This window comes from Crinia signifera, chromosome 7 (genome assembly GCF_055691185.1).
Source record: "Crinia signifera chromosome 7, ASM5569118v1, whole genome shotgun sequence".
In the NCBI taxonomy this organism is placed as follows: domain Eukaryota; kingdom Metazoa; phylum Chordata; class Amphibia; order Anura; family Myobatrachidae; genus Crinia; species Crinia signifera.
In genome coordinates this window covers 75791954-75808891 of record NC_139223.1, presented here as the reverse complement: position 1 = coordinate 75808891, position 16938 = coordinate 75791954, and the positions used below count along the sequence as shown (strand labels likewise).

General features: G+C 43.4%; 1 protein-coding gene across 1 annotated transcript; it reads right to left on the bottom strand.

Annotated features, from left to right (window-relative positions):
* Positions 1 to 12619: 12619 nt before the first annotated feature.
* On the bottom strand, positions 12620 to 16530 carry SOCS1 (suppressor of cytokine signaling 1). Its single transcript, XM_083153348.1, has 2 exons — positions 16272 to 16530; positions 12620 to 13608 (listed from the first exon to the last, which is right to left on the bottom strand). Exon 2 carries the CDS (start codon positions 13539 to 13541, stop codon positions 12906 to 12908), a length of 636 nt encoding a protein of 211 aa, XP_083009474.1. The 5' UTR covers positions 13542 to 13608; positions 16272 to 16530; the 3' UTR covers positions 12620 to 12905.
* Positions 16531 to 16938: the final 408 nt, after the last annotated feature.

Sequence of the window (16938 nt, the reverse complement as noted above, 5' to 3'; positions counted from 1 at the left end):
TGACTTACATTTTTCAAACACAGTCTGTGACATGGCAGGTAGGAGCTGATTGGCTGACTGTTTATCACTCTCCATTTTATCACTTTTGAAGCTTAGAGAATCTAGCCCCTAATTCCAAATGATGGTACCTTTGTCTAAGCATTACATTTGTGATGTTGTCAGACTGAGGTGTGGTGTAACCGGTATCTTGCACTCTTTGCTCTTGCCGTCATGGACCATCGGTGGTCTTCATGTTCACTCGCCTGAACTCCGTGGGCAAAGGGCCAAGGAACACCAAAGAGCAACACCCCCACACACACATCCACACAAAAACAGATTCACCACACATGAGGATGGTGAACAAAAGTTTTTATTTGGCAGCTCTGGATCACGGGTCACCGTTATGAGAAAGTAAGGAATAACAGGTGAACTGTACAGGTGTACTGTAACAATTGGTAAGGATGGAGTTGATGAAGCACAGGTATACCTTGCGCTATGAGACACAATAATGCGGGTCACAACTTGCATGGTACACAACAATCAACGCAACTGTTTAGACAATCAATGTAGAATGCAATCAATTAAAGTTACTGAGCAGTGATATGCAGTAAACAATACACTGTGACACTATCACTTGAAGGATACTGTGCGCAATGGGGCCCACAGTCGACACTGGGCCACAGTCTGCACAACATGCTGTCAAAAACAGTCCCAACTTGGCAATATGAGCACACAAATACAGCAATTCTTGGTTTAAAATGTAACAATGTATCCTGAGTAACAATAAACCCACAATCGGGCAAACTGATTCCCTTAAACTGCGCGTTTTACCCCAAAGTTAGGTACCTTTGGCCTAGGTGTTAAACACAAGCAATGGTAAATCAGGCTCGGAACTGTACAGTCTCAGACTTGCCGCAGTAAGGCACTTAGTGGAGAAGTAGTATAACAGTTTTCTGTGGGCTTTGCAGGGGGAAGGCCTGGAAGATGGCCTGTGTTTAAGAGGCTCTATGTGGAGCAGCTGAGCATTCCTGCTGTGGGGCCTATCAGCAAAGGCCCATAATGGGGGCTGAATGAGGTCGCGTTAGGTGGCACAGTTCCTGGTCTAAGAGGTCAAAGGTGGCGGGCTACTGGACAAGCTGGGGCCAATGATACCCCTCAGACCGGGTCCCTGTTCAGCTGCTCTGGCACCTCATGTCAATCACTGGGGGCTGTGTACTTGCTCTCCGGACACTGCTGTGCGCCTGTCTTGGAGCCCCTTAGTGTGTGGCTCTCTACCTCCGCTCCTCTCCTCTGCCAGCCGCAGCACCTCTTTTTCCCTGTCACTCACCGCCGGCAGCTTTACACGGCGCCTCTCGCTCTCTCTGCTGGGCTCTCCTCTTGGCTCGCACTGCGCCCCACTCTCCACTCTGCAGCCACAGCGTGTCTCCTCTCTGGGTCCCCTCTGTCAGTCTCTGGTGCGGGTACTGGTTGCACCGCTTGGTTCTCTCCCTCTCTCTCTGCTGCCTGACCCCACTGTCAATCACCACCGGGGCTTGTAGTGGCGCTACGCACCGGCAGTAACTAAGAGGCTCTCTGCAGCCGGATCTCCTCAGCTGCTGCTGCAGCTCACTGCACACCATCCTTGCGCGCCGGACTCTCTCCTGCGGTCGGCTCCCCAGTCTCCTCTTCGGCGGCTTTGCTGGGGTTCTCTCTGCAGCACCCTGCATGACTGCTTACTCCTTACTCCCAGGTAGGGTGACCAACTCATCCCTTTAATCTGGTACACATATTAATTACACAGGTTCTGTGGCAGTTTAAAACCAGGTGAAATGGAGGTTTGAGGTGTGGCAGTTTAAAACCAGGTGAAAGCCAGCCACAGAACCTGTGTAATTAATATGTGTCCCGGATTAAAGGGATGAGTTGGTCACCCTACTCCCAGGCACCTCTGCTTCGGGCCCAGCGCGCTCTCCTCAGGGGGCACTGGCAACATCAAAATCTGTCTAACAACAGGCATGGACACCCCTCCACTTTGACGCCCACTGAGCCACCAATGAAAGACTCTGTAACTTCAGGGATTCCAGGTGGGCACTGGGTCCCTAAGCTTGTAATTTATAACTCCAGGCTGAGCTGTGGGGCGGTTGCCTAGCAACCCCCCGAGCACACTGCTGTCCACCATTTTGTTTAAGGGCAGACAAATGGGCAACATGAAATAAAAGAAATGGGTGGGGTACCACACATTGACTTTGTAAATTGATTCTATGTGATTCTTGCTTGGGACACAAGTTTTAAGCTGGCCAGCACTAGACCGGGGGTAGCCAACTCCAAGCCTTTGAGAGCTACCAACAGTTCATGTTTTCGAGACCATCTACCAGGTGCACAGGTGTATTCATTAGACACTGACACCTTTGGAATTGATTACTTCACTTGCCATTTTGTCCACCCGGCAACTACTTGAACCAGGTTATTTTTGCGATGTGAAAGTTGTACAATTAAATAGTATATAAATAAGACATTGTGGCTATACTCAATGTGGGGGATTAAAATACATTGTATTCATTATTTAATTAGGCTTTAGGGATTAGGCATGCAAAAACACAAAATACGCACCCTTTCAAAACATAGCCAACGTACCTAGTGATTGTAAAGGGTATAGAAAACACTGTAATGTATTACCGAGGGTATAGACCACCTGATGCATTGGGTCATCACCTGAAACAGGTCGACATGGCTAAGGGTGACAGACTTGGACGGTTGACACAACTCGCGAATGGCTTGCTGCGGTGGCCATGCTTCGGGCACGGTGCCTCGCTACGCTTGGCACACTCTTTTTTCCACCACACCGTAATGGATGTAGTGGATGATGGGGCATGAAATACCACCTGTTGGCACACGGGAAAAACTTATGTCAACCTATTCCCTATCGACCTTTCCATTGTCGACTTAATGCTTGTGTAGAACGTCCAACCCTGTCAATCTTAGCCATGTTGACCCAAGCCTTGTCATCCTTCAGTGGTCAACCCAATGCATGTAGACCTAAATAGGGTTGAGCTAGTGACTGTGTCCGATTACCAGATGCTCTATGGTAATAATTTGAATAATTATTTTAAAAAGTCAATAATAAAGCAGAAAACAGTAAGAATATGAGAAAATTATATAGGTGCTCAAATAAAAAGGGGATTGACCAATTTGTCTATACAACAGATTTTGTCCATTTTCAAGTATTTGAAATCAAATGGTCAATTGTTATTTGCGCTCATCTACAGGTTGAGTATCCCCTATCCGTGCATCCCCTATCCAAATTATTCCAAAAACCATGGTTTTTGGAATCATTCGATTTTTTTTTTTTTTTTAACCCCCCCTAACCCTCTTTTCATACTTACCAAGTCCCAGGGCGTCCACAGCAGGCCTCCGGCATCTTCTCCAGGGTCTCCAGCGGTCCCAGGAATGCATTGCGCGAGTGTGTGCGCGCGCGGGTGACGTCACCGGTGCGCGCGCACACTCGCGCAATGCATTCCTGGGACCGCTGGAGACCAGGAGAAGATGCCGGAGGCCTGCTGTGGACGCCCAGGGACTGCGCGGACACCGAGGGACCACCGGACACCTTCAGGGGACAGGTAAGTATGGCTACACAAATTTATTCCAAAAACCGGAAAATTCCCCTATCCGGAATGCTCGTGGTCCCGAGCATTTCTGATAGGGGATACTCAACCTGTATTACCATATTTCCATTACAACCAACCAGAACAGCAGATGATCTGACAGATAATTTAATAGTGCATTGACAGCTAAATATTTGAGATTGATATAATCAGTTTAGATTTTAATAGGTTTGATGGTTTGAATGTTGCTTCTATGCTTAATATAGTTTCATTTTACTAAGCATATTAAGGTGCCCACAGACGCATCAATTATCGAATGCTGCACGTACTTTTTAGACTACATCTGAAAATTAACAGTACAAATATGGGTTCATCGCATCGCATCGGATACATCCAAGTGCACATTGCATAGCAAGCTGGAAGAAAAATTGTACAGAACCATTGTACAGTCAAAAACGCATAGCATAGTAAAATTGATGCGTCTGTGGGCACCTTTATACAATTTAAAATTGTATACCATTGTATATGGCATACAATGAGATGAGATGAGATTTTAAATTGTATAAGCACACTAATGGGTGCTTTCAAGGTCAATTGCCCCCCCTATAAGATTTTTAATTGTATAAGCACCCTAATGGGTGCTTACAATGTTAAATGCACCCCCACGCCACCCCCACTATCAACGCCAACCCGAAGCGTGGCGAGCGACCTTTTCATACCCCCTTTTCATACCCCCACTTTGGGTTGGCGTTGATAGTGGGGGTGGCGTGGGGGTGCATTTAACATTGTAAGCACCCATTAGGGTGCTTATACAATTAAAAATCTTATGGGGGGGGGGGGCAATTGACCTTGAAAGCACCCATTAGTGTGATTATACAATTTAAAATCTCATCTCATCTCATCGTATGCCATATACAATGGTATACAATTTAAAATTGTATAAGATCCCATAAGATGGAAATCGTGGGAGCCGTGATAATACACAAGTACCGCATTTTTTATAAAATGCTGATTCATAATTTAGTGAATAGACCTGTTTGCTCACGTGCCTTAGTGGATACACAGGGTGAGTAATGTTTCCTTTCAATTATGTTAAGAAATAAAAATGTGATAGGTGCTTTTGACTAGAGATTAAAGGATGAATGATTAAACATGGGAATACCTATTAGCTAAGGTGTGTCAGAATGCAAACACTGTATCAGAAGGAAAACATCCATTGTGTAATGATTCAATTATGTGTGTACTGTACACTGTCTTACACTGTGAGACAGTACATTACTGTACATAGCATTCTACTGAATATCATGGTACAACTACAACCAGCAAAGGTATGCAGTATTATCATATAACGTAATAATGTTGACATTTATCATGTCGACATAAGAATGTCGTTGTTGAACATGTCAACATATTGTTCCTGGTGGACCAGAGGTGACTTACCTACTCACAATTGTTGCAGTAGGGTCTTCTAGGTCCTGAAGTATATGTGACTTTGACTTGCGGGCCAGACGTCAAGCGTTTGGGTATTTCTCCCCTGACCCTAATCTAACATTCCCTCTAGCGATTACCTGTAACCTCTCCGCAGCCTAATCCTAACCCTTCTGCCCACAGCTGAACCCTAATGTCAACACATTGCCTCTATACAACATCATTTTTTGTCTCTTTCCACACTATTTCACCCTCTTTTTCTGAAATACTTTGCAGATTTTGAGTAATTTTAACTGGCATATGGCTAATAGAGGTGTCCTCGGGAACGCATTACATACCTCCCAACTTCTTGTGAGCTGGAGGAGGGACAGGGGACCACGCTCCTTGTTTTGACGCCATGGGGGCATGACCCAGAGGCTCTATGAGCCTCTAGCCATGCCCCCAGCCCCCTGGCTGCGGGAATAGACGCTGTGTGCACAGCATTTATACACCGCTGCTCACCAGGGGGGTCTCCCAACAGCCCCCCCTCGCTGCGGGACACTGCCGGCCGCGGGAGGGACGTGGGAATGTCCCAGAAAACCGGGACATTCCCGCGGTTTTCGGGACTGTTGGGATTATGTGCGACATGTTCATGGAGACCTGCGCAGTAGACTTTGGCATAGTGCCAGCCTGGAGTGATAAGTATTGTCACTGGGTCCTAGCTCCAGTTAATCCCTGCTGCTGGCAGTAAATAGAGGTGCTGATGGTGTGGCTTCAATTGGGTTGTCACACCCCAGTGCCGAGCAAGCCCACTCCTTAAACTGCCAGTGGGTGCAGAGGAATCACTGTGCATATGCAGAACAGGGAGGGCTAGGGACAGGGGCGGATTTAGGGATGAGGGCACCCCTAGGCACAACAATAATGTTTACTAAGTAGGACAGTTTATAGGGGCAGTATCTGCATGTCCTATCCATTTACACTCTATTTAAGATGGAATTTAGTACAGTACAGTGGATATTTTGCAGTTATTGGTACATTTTGGGCTGACAGTACTATCACAGGCATCCAAGTGCCGCCCCCAAACATGTGCCGCCCCTAGGCCGGTGCCTCACGTGCCTAATGGGAAATTCGTCTCTGGCTAGGGAACCTTCCACTGTGCTATCATAGGTAAATGGTATTACCATATATGCTGGTGGTGGTATTTGATCTACCTGCACATAGGATGGGGGGGGGGGGGGTGGGCTGGTTCTCGGCTTGTCACTGGCAGGCTTTTGCAGCAGGAATTTTTTCTGTGTATAGCAGCACATCAGCTCCATTATGGCAGATATGTGCCCTGAAGGATGGAGTGGAGGAAAGTGTCTGCAGTACATCTTCATATAATGTGGTCATGACTGCAATGTCCATCCCTTTACACTGCCTCCAAAATCAGGGAAATTATTCACGCATATGCTTTGATGCCTACTAGACAGATAATCAGATGGATTGATGATATGTCTGCGACTCAGAGTGTCATAACTAGGTGTGTGCCAGCGGTGCCTTGCCCACAACATATCTGCACTATGGCTGCATCCACCGGCACACACTTTGTCTCTCTACTCTTGCCACAACATCCAGTGACAGGGTGTCCCTTGAGCGCTGCACTGGGTTCTCAGCCGGCAAACCTGCTGAGCAGAGTCTAGGACACAGTGGGGGAGGGCTGTGCTAATACTAATCAGTGTTCTCCCTCTGAGTCCTCGACTCAACACTCTGCTCAGCAGGCTGTGCTTTGACTTACTGACAATACGCTGGCTGAGGAGCACAGTGCAGTGCGGAGGGAACACGTTGTCACTGGCTGTGGTCGGTGAGAGCAGCAGTGGGCACTCGCAGCCCAAATATATGTATGTGACACATGGGAAGGGGGAGCTTGGCTGACACAAGTGGCTTTGAGGAAAGGGGACAGGGCTGTCACTGAAGAAAGGGGGAAATAGATGACACTGAGGGGAAGAGGACACAGCTGACACTCGGGGGAATGGAGACAGGGGCTCTACCTGGCACAGTGTCTTGGGGGCTCTACCTGGTGCAGTGTGTCTAAGGGGTTCTAACTGGTGAAGTGTGCCTTAGGGACTCTACCTGGTGCAGTGTGTCTTATGGACTCTACCTGGTGCAGTGTGTCTTATGGACTCTACCTGGCGCAAAGTGCCTAAGATGCCCTACCTCGCGCAATGTGTACAAGTAGCACTACTGTGTGGTTTAATGTGAATAAGGAACACTAGTGTGGTACTATTATGTGACCACGCCACTTCCCATGATGCAACACTCCAAATCTGTGGCACATTCACTGTCCCTAAGTTAGGTATGGGGGCCAATTCCCTTTCTGGCACAGGGCACCAAATTGTCTAGTTACGGCACTGGCAGCGCGCACAGAGATTTCAGTGACGTGATAGTGAGCTGTAGTCCGCAGCCAGGACATGCGGAGAATCTACACTATCCATGTATAAAAGCACATCCCAGGCTTTTTATCCCACTGTGTATCATCCCTGTTCCATGAATGAGCCAAAATCCAAATTAATTCACGTAGGACTGCGCATTAAGGGGGTGATTCTAACTCATTTGGTCCCCGGTAAATTTACAACAGGGACTGATGTTTAAGTACTGTGCATACACATAATAGCATATGCACATGTGCAGGGCTTCTATGGGGGCGCCTTTGGTGACTTGGATGGAGGTGGGCAGGGGGCTGGTGCATGAGGATGCCCAGTGTTTCCTGGGCGTTTCCACAAAAATGCTGGGTGCGCCCAGGAAAATGCTGGGCATCCCCATGCGAACGGATGCAGGCAGCTGCCTGCCGGGGTGGGCATCAGCCATCCGCCCCTTCTCTACCAGGATGGCGCAAATATGTCAGTCAAGTCTGACTTAGATTAGTGAGCAGGCCAAGGAAAAATCATTCGATGGTCGGCGACCATCGAATGATTTCTGCCCCACATGCAAATGAATGTATATGTAAAACTGGAATATATCCTGTAACACCCTAATGACTTTATTAACCTGTGCAAAGTGAAGTTATAAAATAGTTGTGAAAATTGGCAAGCAAACACCATAATGACCTGTAACATTTACCTTATATAAGAAATATAATCTTTTTTACACAACATTTTTATTTGAATTTATATAACAAATGTGAGCGACGCTGGCATTTTTTTGCGGATATTTTGCGCATCTCTCACAGAGATGTTGGCACTCAAAGGGTTAATAAGGGTGCTAAATACACTATTACTTATAGAAAAGCATACATCACCAACCAACCACATGATAATCAAAGTTAAAGGTGAAAAATACATTTATATCGACCTTATGCCACACCAACATTTTTTTTTTAAAGCCAACATACCCCCCCTTTCCCAATTTAGCAGATCTGTGGGGGGTTCCATGCCAGGACATTCTGCTAGTATTAACAACCACAATCAGTAAAAAAAAATACTTTTGTTCTATTTCAAATGTGATGTTGCTATGTGCAACCAATCAGAATCTACTTATTTATTTAGCACCTTCTAGAAGATAATATATATAACCTGACCAACATTTAAAATAGAACTCCCATTTCAGTTAAACCAGCTTCACATTGCAGCTTTGACACGGTATATTGCCGTCTTTTTACCATTTTAAAACGGGAAGAGCTGCAGTGTGAAAGCTCCATTGTCAATTTTCTGATTACAGAAAACCGGTATTTTGAAACGTGTTAAAAGCAAGATCCTACACGTTTCTAAGCCGTTTTCCCTGCAGTCTGAACAGCTCAGAAACGGTATTTGCTACAAATGATAACCACACATGATCCCCACCCACAAGCAGGAAAAAAACATTTAAAAAAAGACATTGTATGGCTTTCTATGGGTGAAACGGGTTGAATCTGAAGGTACAAAAATGGTATTGAAATTGCAATATACCTTTACAACATGCAATATGAAAGAGGTTTACCTGGCCTTTGACCCGTTTTGAAGCCCCTTTCACACTGCAGTTTTAACACGGCATATTGCCGATTTTTAACTGCTTTAAAACGGTACCAGCTGCAATAAAAAAGCTCCACAAACAATTTACCGGTTACAGAATACCGGTATTTTGAAACGTGTTAAAAGCAGGATCCTACACGTTTCAGAGCCGTTTTTTCCTGCAGTCTGAACAGCTCAGAAACGGTATTTGCTATAAATGATAACCACACATGTTCCCCGCCCACAAGCAGGAAAAAAACATTTAAAATGACATTGTATGGCTTTCTATTGGTGAAACGGGTTGAATCTGAAGGTACAAAAACAGTTTTGAAACTGCAATATACCTTTACAACATGCAATATGAATGGGGTTTAACTGGCTTTTGACCCGTTTTAAGACACATTTACAAAAACGAGTTGAAAGCAGGTTTTTGCAATGGGAAACCAGCTTAAATACCCCCCCCCCCCCCCATCTGGGTTGTCAATGCAGTACATGAAGCACTGGTGTTGGTGACACCTCCTGAATTTTTTTTTAAACTATTCATTAAATGACATACAACGGCCAATTCAGAAAGACATACTGATGCAGTAGGTTAATTATTTTAAACCTAATAGGGTATCCAGTGTATTTCTGTTTGTCTGCGGTAGGAGAATTAGATTGTAAGCTCTGAAGGGGCAAGGACCTCATGTTCTGCAAATCTTTTTTTATATATATCTAGATCTATAGATGTTTAAGGCATTCAACTTCCCTTCAAGAGACACTATGGAGCCTGTACAGTAATGTATTAATGATGTATTATGCCTAAGGATGTCCTTCTAAACTGCTATGCCCATATTATGATTTTTCGACTATAGCTTTTGGATTGAATATAAAAAAAAGTTATTTTGAACACTACAAAGGTTTTTCTAACAGGTTGTCACAGAAACACAGGTGAAATAATTAGCTCCACCGGTGGATCTTTTAAAATGTGTCAATGAGTAATGAGTACACCTGTGCACCTGCTGGGTGACCTGGATATTGTGAACTGTGTGGGGTCCTGAGGACTGGGAACACCTATTCTAGAATATAATAGATATATAATCTGATATCTGATGTTTGTTTGTCCAAAATATCTTCCACAGCTCTCAAGGTGAAGCTGACAACTCTTATGGGCCATACACACGGAGAAATATCTGCTTAATATCTAAATATATCTATATAAATCAAGCACAAATCTCTTAGTGTGTATGCCTCATATCGATCGCGATGCGCGGCCCTGCACTTTGCTATCGCTGGTCTAGATCATTCAAGCATGCAGTATATATCTAGTCAGATCGCTTAGCAAGAGACTGCAAATCGCTTGTGTTTTAAGAAGCGATCTGAGCGATCTACATCCACCCTCCTTTAATACTAACCCATTATTTAAGTTTTTTTTTTTTTTTTTTGCTTAATACAAACCTCCTATAATAATAAATCACCCAGCACAAATCTCTTCTGTAAATCTCTCAGTGTGTATTTGAGTTCTAGACTGTGGGAAATCTCCTACACTAAATTGCTCAGAACACACCTCCTTGCTCAAATCTCCATGTGTGTATGCACCAATTATTATAGAAATAGACTATACCATATAGTGACAAAGTAACAGAGTGCCAAATACTGAAGATATTAATTTTGGGGTTTTGTTTTATCTGAATGGAGAGGAGCAATAAATGAATAACCAGATGCTTGACACGCTGGCAGTGAGAAGACTTCTCAAGTCCAAAATGATGGAAGACATCCATGCAAGCTAAGCCGTAGGCAAATGCTAGTAAATCAATATAACAAACACCAGGAATTATGCACATTAATAATGAGCAATGCCTCTACAAAAGAATCAACCAAAGCTCCTAAAAGTTGAAAAAAAATATTTATAAGCAATATTCAGGGCTTTTCTCATTTACATGTGAATTCATTTTATAGGCACCTAACTGACATGGTACAATGCAAACATGCCCTTCACACCTAATGAAATAATAGTAGAAGATGAATTATCCTTCCAATGCATCCACCTTAAGAGCCACCAGCAACTGACAAAGTATCCATAAATTAATGTTGCAATTCTAGAGACACACTTAGGGGCTCAATTAGACCTATTTGGTCCTTCTTCAGAGGTGTAAATGTTGCTGGTGTCTCCTGAAATGGATGCAGTGTCTGGGATGGAGGTCTGCCTGTTCCTATACAACATCACAGGGGGAGGGGGAGGAGGTTAGTTAATCCAGCTGTGCCATTGTGGAGTAATTATATGGTTTTATATATTGTGTTTATCAAACTATTTTTTTACTTTTAGAAAGGTCTCTGCACTACTGGTTTTTTTTCTGTTTCACTTGCCCATTATGCTATAATTACATGGGAATATATGGAACACGGATGTCCTTTTAGAATACCTGAAGTGTAGGCATGAAGGAGTCGATTGCAGTGTACTGGAAACAGTTATATCTTGGTTCTTTATTTGGAAGTGGACCGCACATTGCATGTAATTTACATTTTTCATTTACATAAGGACGCTTTATAATGTCGATGATCCATTTTCTACTACTAAGTTCAGAAGGTGTGAAGGGCATATTTGCATTTTATCATATCATTGGGTGATTATCTATTGAATTAACATGTAAATGAGAAAAATGCCAAAGGTTGCTTATAAATATTTTGAGTGTTCAGTCTTTTTTTTTTTTTACATGTAAAATTTCCATTTACTTTTAACCTCTCTTTATTTTTTCACTTTAATTTCCATTTATTCAGGTTTTACTGTTTAGATTATGAAAATATTTTACATTAGATTGTAAGCAGGACCCTCCGACCTCTATAATCGGTCTGCTACTACCCTGTTTGTTTTATCACTGTTGTTTCCAATTGTAAAGTGCAACAACATATACTGTGCTATATAAGAAACTTAATAAATAAATAAATAAATAATGAGTTACTGGTTTAAACCATTAAGTCACTTGAGTTAAAGATTAATTTGACAAAGTGGAGAAGTTATTATTCCATGGAAGTTGCAATAATTATAAACAACATTATTACAGGAAATTGCAATATCCTGGAGAATTGTTATGGTTTCATCAGTTTCTATACAAATTTCTAATCGTGCACCCACAGGAGATGATAAAAGCTCCTAGGAAGGATTGCGCAATTACACAGGAATTGTACTGAAGTGAATCAAGATACCACAGTTGCGTTATGTCATCTAAATATTTCAGAAACCATTCTCTGACCAGGAGCTTTTTTTTGCTAATTAACATTAATGGTCACTGTTTCTAGAGAAAAGCATGGCATTCTAATGGGAATTATATAATAGAATATATTATATAATAGTAATATAACAGTACATGTATAATAAGTAGTAGTAAGAGATTGCCTTCTAAATATTTCCTAGTTTAAAAAAAAAAATAAAGTTTCACCACCAAATTAATTCAAGCAGTGGATAGGTACTATATAAAAATAATACAAATTAGAAAAAAAAATATTATTAACCAATAACCTTTGTAATTGGATAATCTGTATAGGACTTAATTAAGTAATTTATGTTTAAACCAAGTAACTCACATAAAACATATTTTTAGAACTATTTTAATCTTCCTTATTGGTTAATGTAAAGCATTTCATTGTTTATACTTTACCACAATTACCTTATTTGAGACCCACAAACCGTAAAGAAATAACCAGATACGAGTTAAGTTGTTTTTGTAAATATTATAATAAATTTTATTACTTTTAAAATGTAATAATACGACAAATCTGCACAGCAGAAATAACTTTTTAAAAAGGGGGTAACCCCTCTTAGTTTGTGCAAATACTTTGGTTTTGTAAACATTAAAAGGCAAATGTTCAAGTTTCATCTCAAAATACAGTTAAATTGCTACAAAAATAAACTTGACCACCGTTAAATAAGATATTTAGAAAATAATCCCAGGAAGCTGAATTTGTAACACTGTTTTGCTCCTTGTGTTAATGCCCTGTTTTATTAGATCTGAAACGGGAACGACTTTAAATAGTCCTTTAAAACCCGGTTGACGGGAATTTTGTCCAAGTTTTGTCTCCCGAATGTTGCCAATATGCTTTTTCGACAGAGTTCTTGTAAAGGTCTTAAACGAACCTTCCTTAACGGAGATACCAGCATCTTTTTCGGAGACAATAAATAATGTTCCACCAGCTGAAAAATGCAGTTAAATGACTCTTTGCTGCCATCTAGGCTGAATCTCCCAGCCTGAAAGTGGATTCTGATGCTGATAGGTCCTTTGGCTGTTGTAACACTGATAGCAAAAAAGCAATTCTTCTGTCTACTGTCCCTAATGAGGAAAGTACCAACTGGCTCCAGCCTTAGCTTCTCATGGGCCACATTGACTGTCATAGGTCCCCAGTAAAAGCCACAGCTATCCAGCATGCTGCTGGTCTTAGTGATAATAATGAAATCGGACTGAGAGCGGAAGGTACGAAAGTGTGTGTCACTAAGCAGTGTTGCAGGGATGGGACGTCCTGGGCTGTTATGAATGGCTCTGGCAGGCTGGATCTGGGAACGATCTGAGTTTGAGGCATCCAGGTGTTGAGATCTCCGGTCTGAAATTGCATTATCTGCTTCCACTTTGCTGTGTGCTACCATCCTATAGACTTGACCAACCTATGTGGTCTTCCATAGCGTCCCTCCTTGTGGCAGTACAATCGTTCTTCTGAAGAAAAAGAAATAAAAGGAATTTGGTTACACTCTAGGCATCAATAAAACATACGTTAAAAAAAAAAAAAGCAATGGTTATAGTATGCATTCAAACATGCATAATACATTTTATACACGCTCGAGAGCTGTTTATTTAGACAGTTCACGGGTCTAATATCACATAACTCACATTCAGCAATATGGGCTAAGCAATAAACATCAGAAAGCAACAGACACTTCAATAGGGCGATTCATCTAACACACTGCATCACCAGGGTGCAACCAGTGACAGCATCCATTCAGCTTTTGTGCCACACTGCACCTCAAGCCTGCATTTCCCATCATCGACTTGTGAAAAGAAGATTTCTATTTTTACCCTGTTTGCAGTAAGTGACAGGTTTTTGGTAAAGCCTAACGCTCAGCCTCTGATACACAATTTAAGTCTGTATTACCACTCTTTCCTGTTACTCAGCCTTTACAGTCTTGGTCGGTGCTAAATTGCTTCCTATCAAATAATATGTTTTAAAGTCATGTACAGACAGCACGGTTCAATAAATCTTAGCTGATTGACTTGACCTTATCTCTGACTGGGATTTTAGAATTCAGCTCTTTCTAGAAGAAGTAGTATCCACTTATTGACTGCATCAGTAAATGGTCGAGAAGCAAGCAGGCATTCTCAGAAAACAATTCCCTACAGCCATTTTTTACAGCTACTCTAGCACACAGGCATTGATTTCAAAACAAGCATTTAGGTTGATTGCTCTTTCTCTGAATGGTCAATGGCAGCTCTGGTTGTCTATTGGAAGCCAATTTATGTTGGATGCAAATCCCACCTCCAGAACTTAACCCTTTCAGGAGGTATTTTTTCCTGACCCTAATCACATAGCTGCACAAATCCTATGCAATTGTATGACCTGTAGAGACACATTCAAGCTATAGGGTCTCCAGAAAACAATCAAATAATGCATGATATAGAAAAAATCCTGAATACACCCTGGTTACATCTGTAATGTTGAAAAGCTAAATATCTAATATACATCCGGCATCAGTGTTAGCCATCAACATTAATAATAGACATTCTACCATACAGAACTGTGTAGATTAGGATATTTCATACCAATAGACTTTTTTTTTTTTTTTTTTATATATACAGCTTTAAGGAAACATCACATAACTGATAATGCACCTATGTCTAATGCTGAATACACAATTAAGGGGACTCTTTTTCACCAAAATATAATTTAGATACCAATATAGAACCAAAGTTTGTGGCCCCTTAGTGATTGATTTGTACATATGGCACAACAGTTTAGCTAGAATTGTAATACTTGTCTAAAGGTGCCCACACACGCACCGATCCTGGCGGTGCGATGCTATGCGATGGGGTGCGCGCTCCCGCTGCACCTCATCGCACAGTACAAAAAGTATGTGCTGCACATACTTTTTGTACTAGCTTTCTATCGCATTGCATACACATCGCATGCACAAGGCATACGATAGTTAAGCACAGAACGCATGCCGGGATCGATGCGTCTGTGGGCACGTTTAGGATAAAATAAGTGTCATGTAATATCTGCCAATAGGACTGACAGTGCAGCTGCTCCTATTAGCTTGTTAAAGCCAGAGATCTGAGCTAGTGATGCATAGCAGCTACACACATCTCTGTGTCAGCAATTCCCTGTCCCGTACAGCACACGCATAGAACCGGACAGGGAATCAAGCTGCTACTATACTGTACCTGGGCTACATACAGCAGGGTTGAGGCAACCACTTTCAAGCCACATTTTCATGTGTCCTCAGTGAAGGAACCTGTGGGTGGTGAGCCCAGGTGCAAAAACCTGGGCTCACCTGAACCACCACCCCCCCCCCCCCCCCCTCCCCAATTCAAGTTCACAATATGCAGGGTATGGGTAAAAACCAGACCAGGACAAGACCCCCAGACCGGATATCAAAATCTGCAGACCAGAGCTTGTAGCGTCCGGTCCGGGGGGTGTCCTGTCCGGATGGGGGCTGTCTGTGACACCTGTCACCAGGGAGTGGAGGAGGGGGAGAATAAAGCCTCCCTGTATGGTCCGGTCATGTAACAAAATCCGGACGGTCCGGACCACACGAGAAGGCTGTAGTCTCACCTTCCCCATGTCCCTGGTGATAGATATCCAGACCCCCAGACAAGACACCCCCTGCAGATTTTGATGTCCGGTCCGGCGCTCTGGGGTCTAGTCCCCAATATGCACCATGGCAGTGGGTTACAGGGAGAGACAGAGGGTGCCAAAGAGAGATAGGTGGAGGCAGAGTGTGACAGGGAAAAACAGTGGGTGACAAGGGGACAGCAGTGGGCCCCTTCGTTCTCAGAATGGCAGATACACACACACATAGTGACATGCAATGTTGTTCTTTGTATAATTATACCCATTGATGCCATTAGTAATGTATGTATGTGGGTGACAGTGTACGATCTTCTTCTTTGCAGCACAATAATGGATAAACACACAACGTAACGCCATCAGAAGACATTCTAAGCATTGTGTGTATAATGCAGCGGGTCATTTAATAGTGCTGTCATTTCTATGCAGCCTCACACTATGCTACTGTACACACCTGCCTACCTTATCCCTAGCTCTATATATTGATGTCAGATAGATAGCACCCAGCCAGTGCCGCAATAGATGAGTCCCTCACCTGCTGTGTGTCTGACGGCAGATCCTCTCCAGCAGCCAAATATTCCCCAGTAAATGCGGTGACGATGAGAGAGGTCACCACTGTATCCCAGAGGAAGAGCTACAGGAGTATTAGTCCCTGGGAGGCCAGCAATAATATAAACCATAATATCCTGCTGCCCAGTGCAATAATCCAGGTGTGCGGATAGATGCGCTGCGGTGTGAGTGCCCCAGAGCTGCGGCGGGCGGCTGTCAATGCCTCTGGCTCCCTGTCCAGGGACACGTTCACTATATGTACGGAACCTCCCCCCAGCAGCCCACCCACGCCCCGCCCCTCCACTATACAGCCTTGTCGCCGCCGCCGCTGCTTTCTGAGAAACCACGTGATCAGCTGGGGACACACGGCGCTACTTTCACTTTCTATTTCTCCGCCCGCTTCTAGGAAACTCAGGAAAGGGGAGGAAGGGTGACTTAGGGACAGGGAGAGGGAGGTAGCGTGCCGCAGAGCGCAGCGATACACAGGATCCTGCAGGATTATGAACACAAGGAGCTGGGAGGGACCACATCATTTCTTTATGTGTTGCCAAGTTACGTTTCTGTTTTAAAGACTAGGGAATAAGGAATTGGCTGTGTGTGCTGTGCATACAGGAGCTATGGCATTGGCTGCTCATCTACAGGAATCGCTGTAA

Bases quoted from the DNA above. Each gene is read 5' to 3' on its own strand.
- SOCS1 (XM_083153348.1), bottom strand. From the start codon at position 13,541: ATGGTAGCACACAGCAAAGTGGAAGCAGATAATGCAATTTCAGACCGG.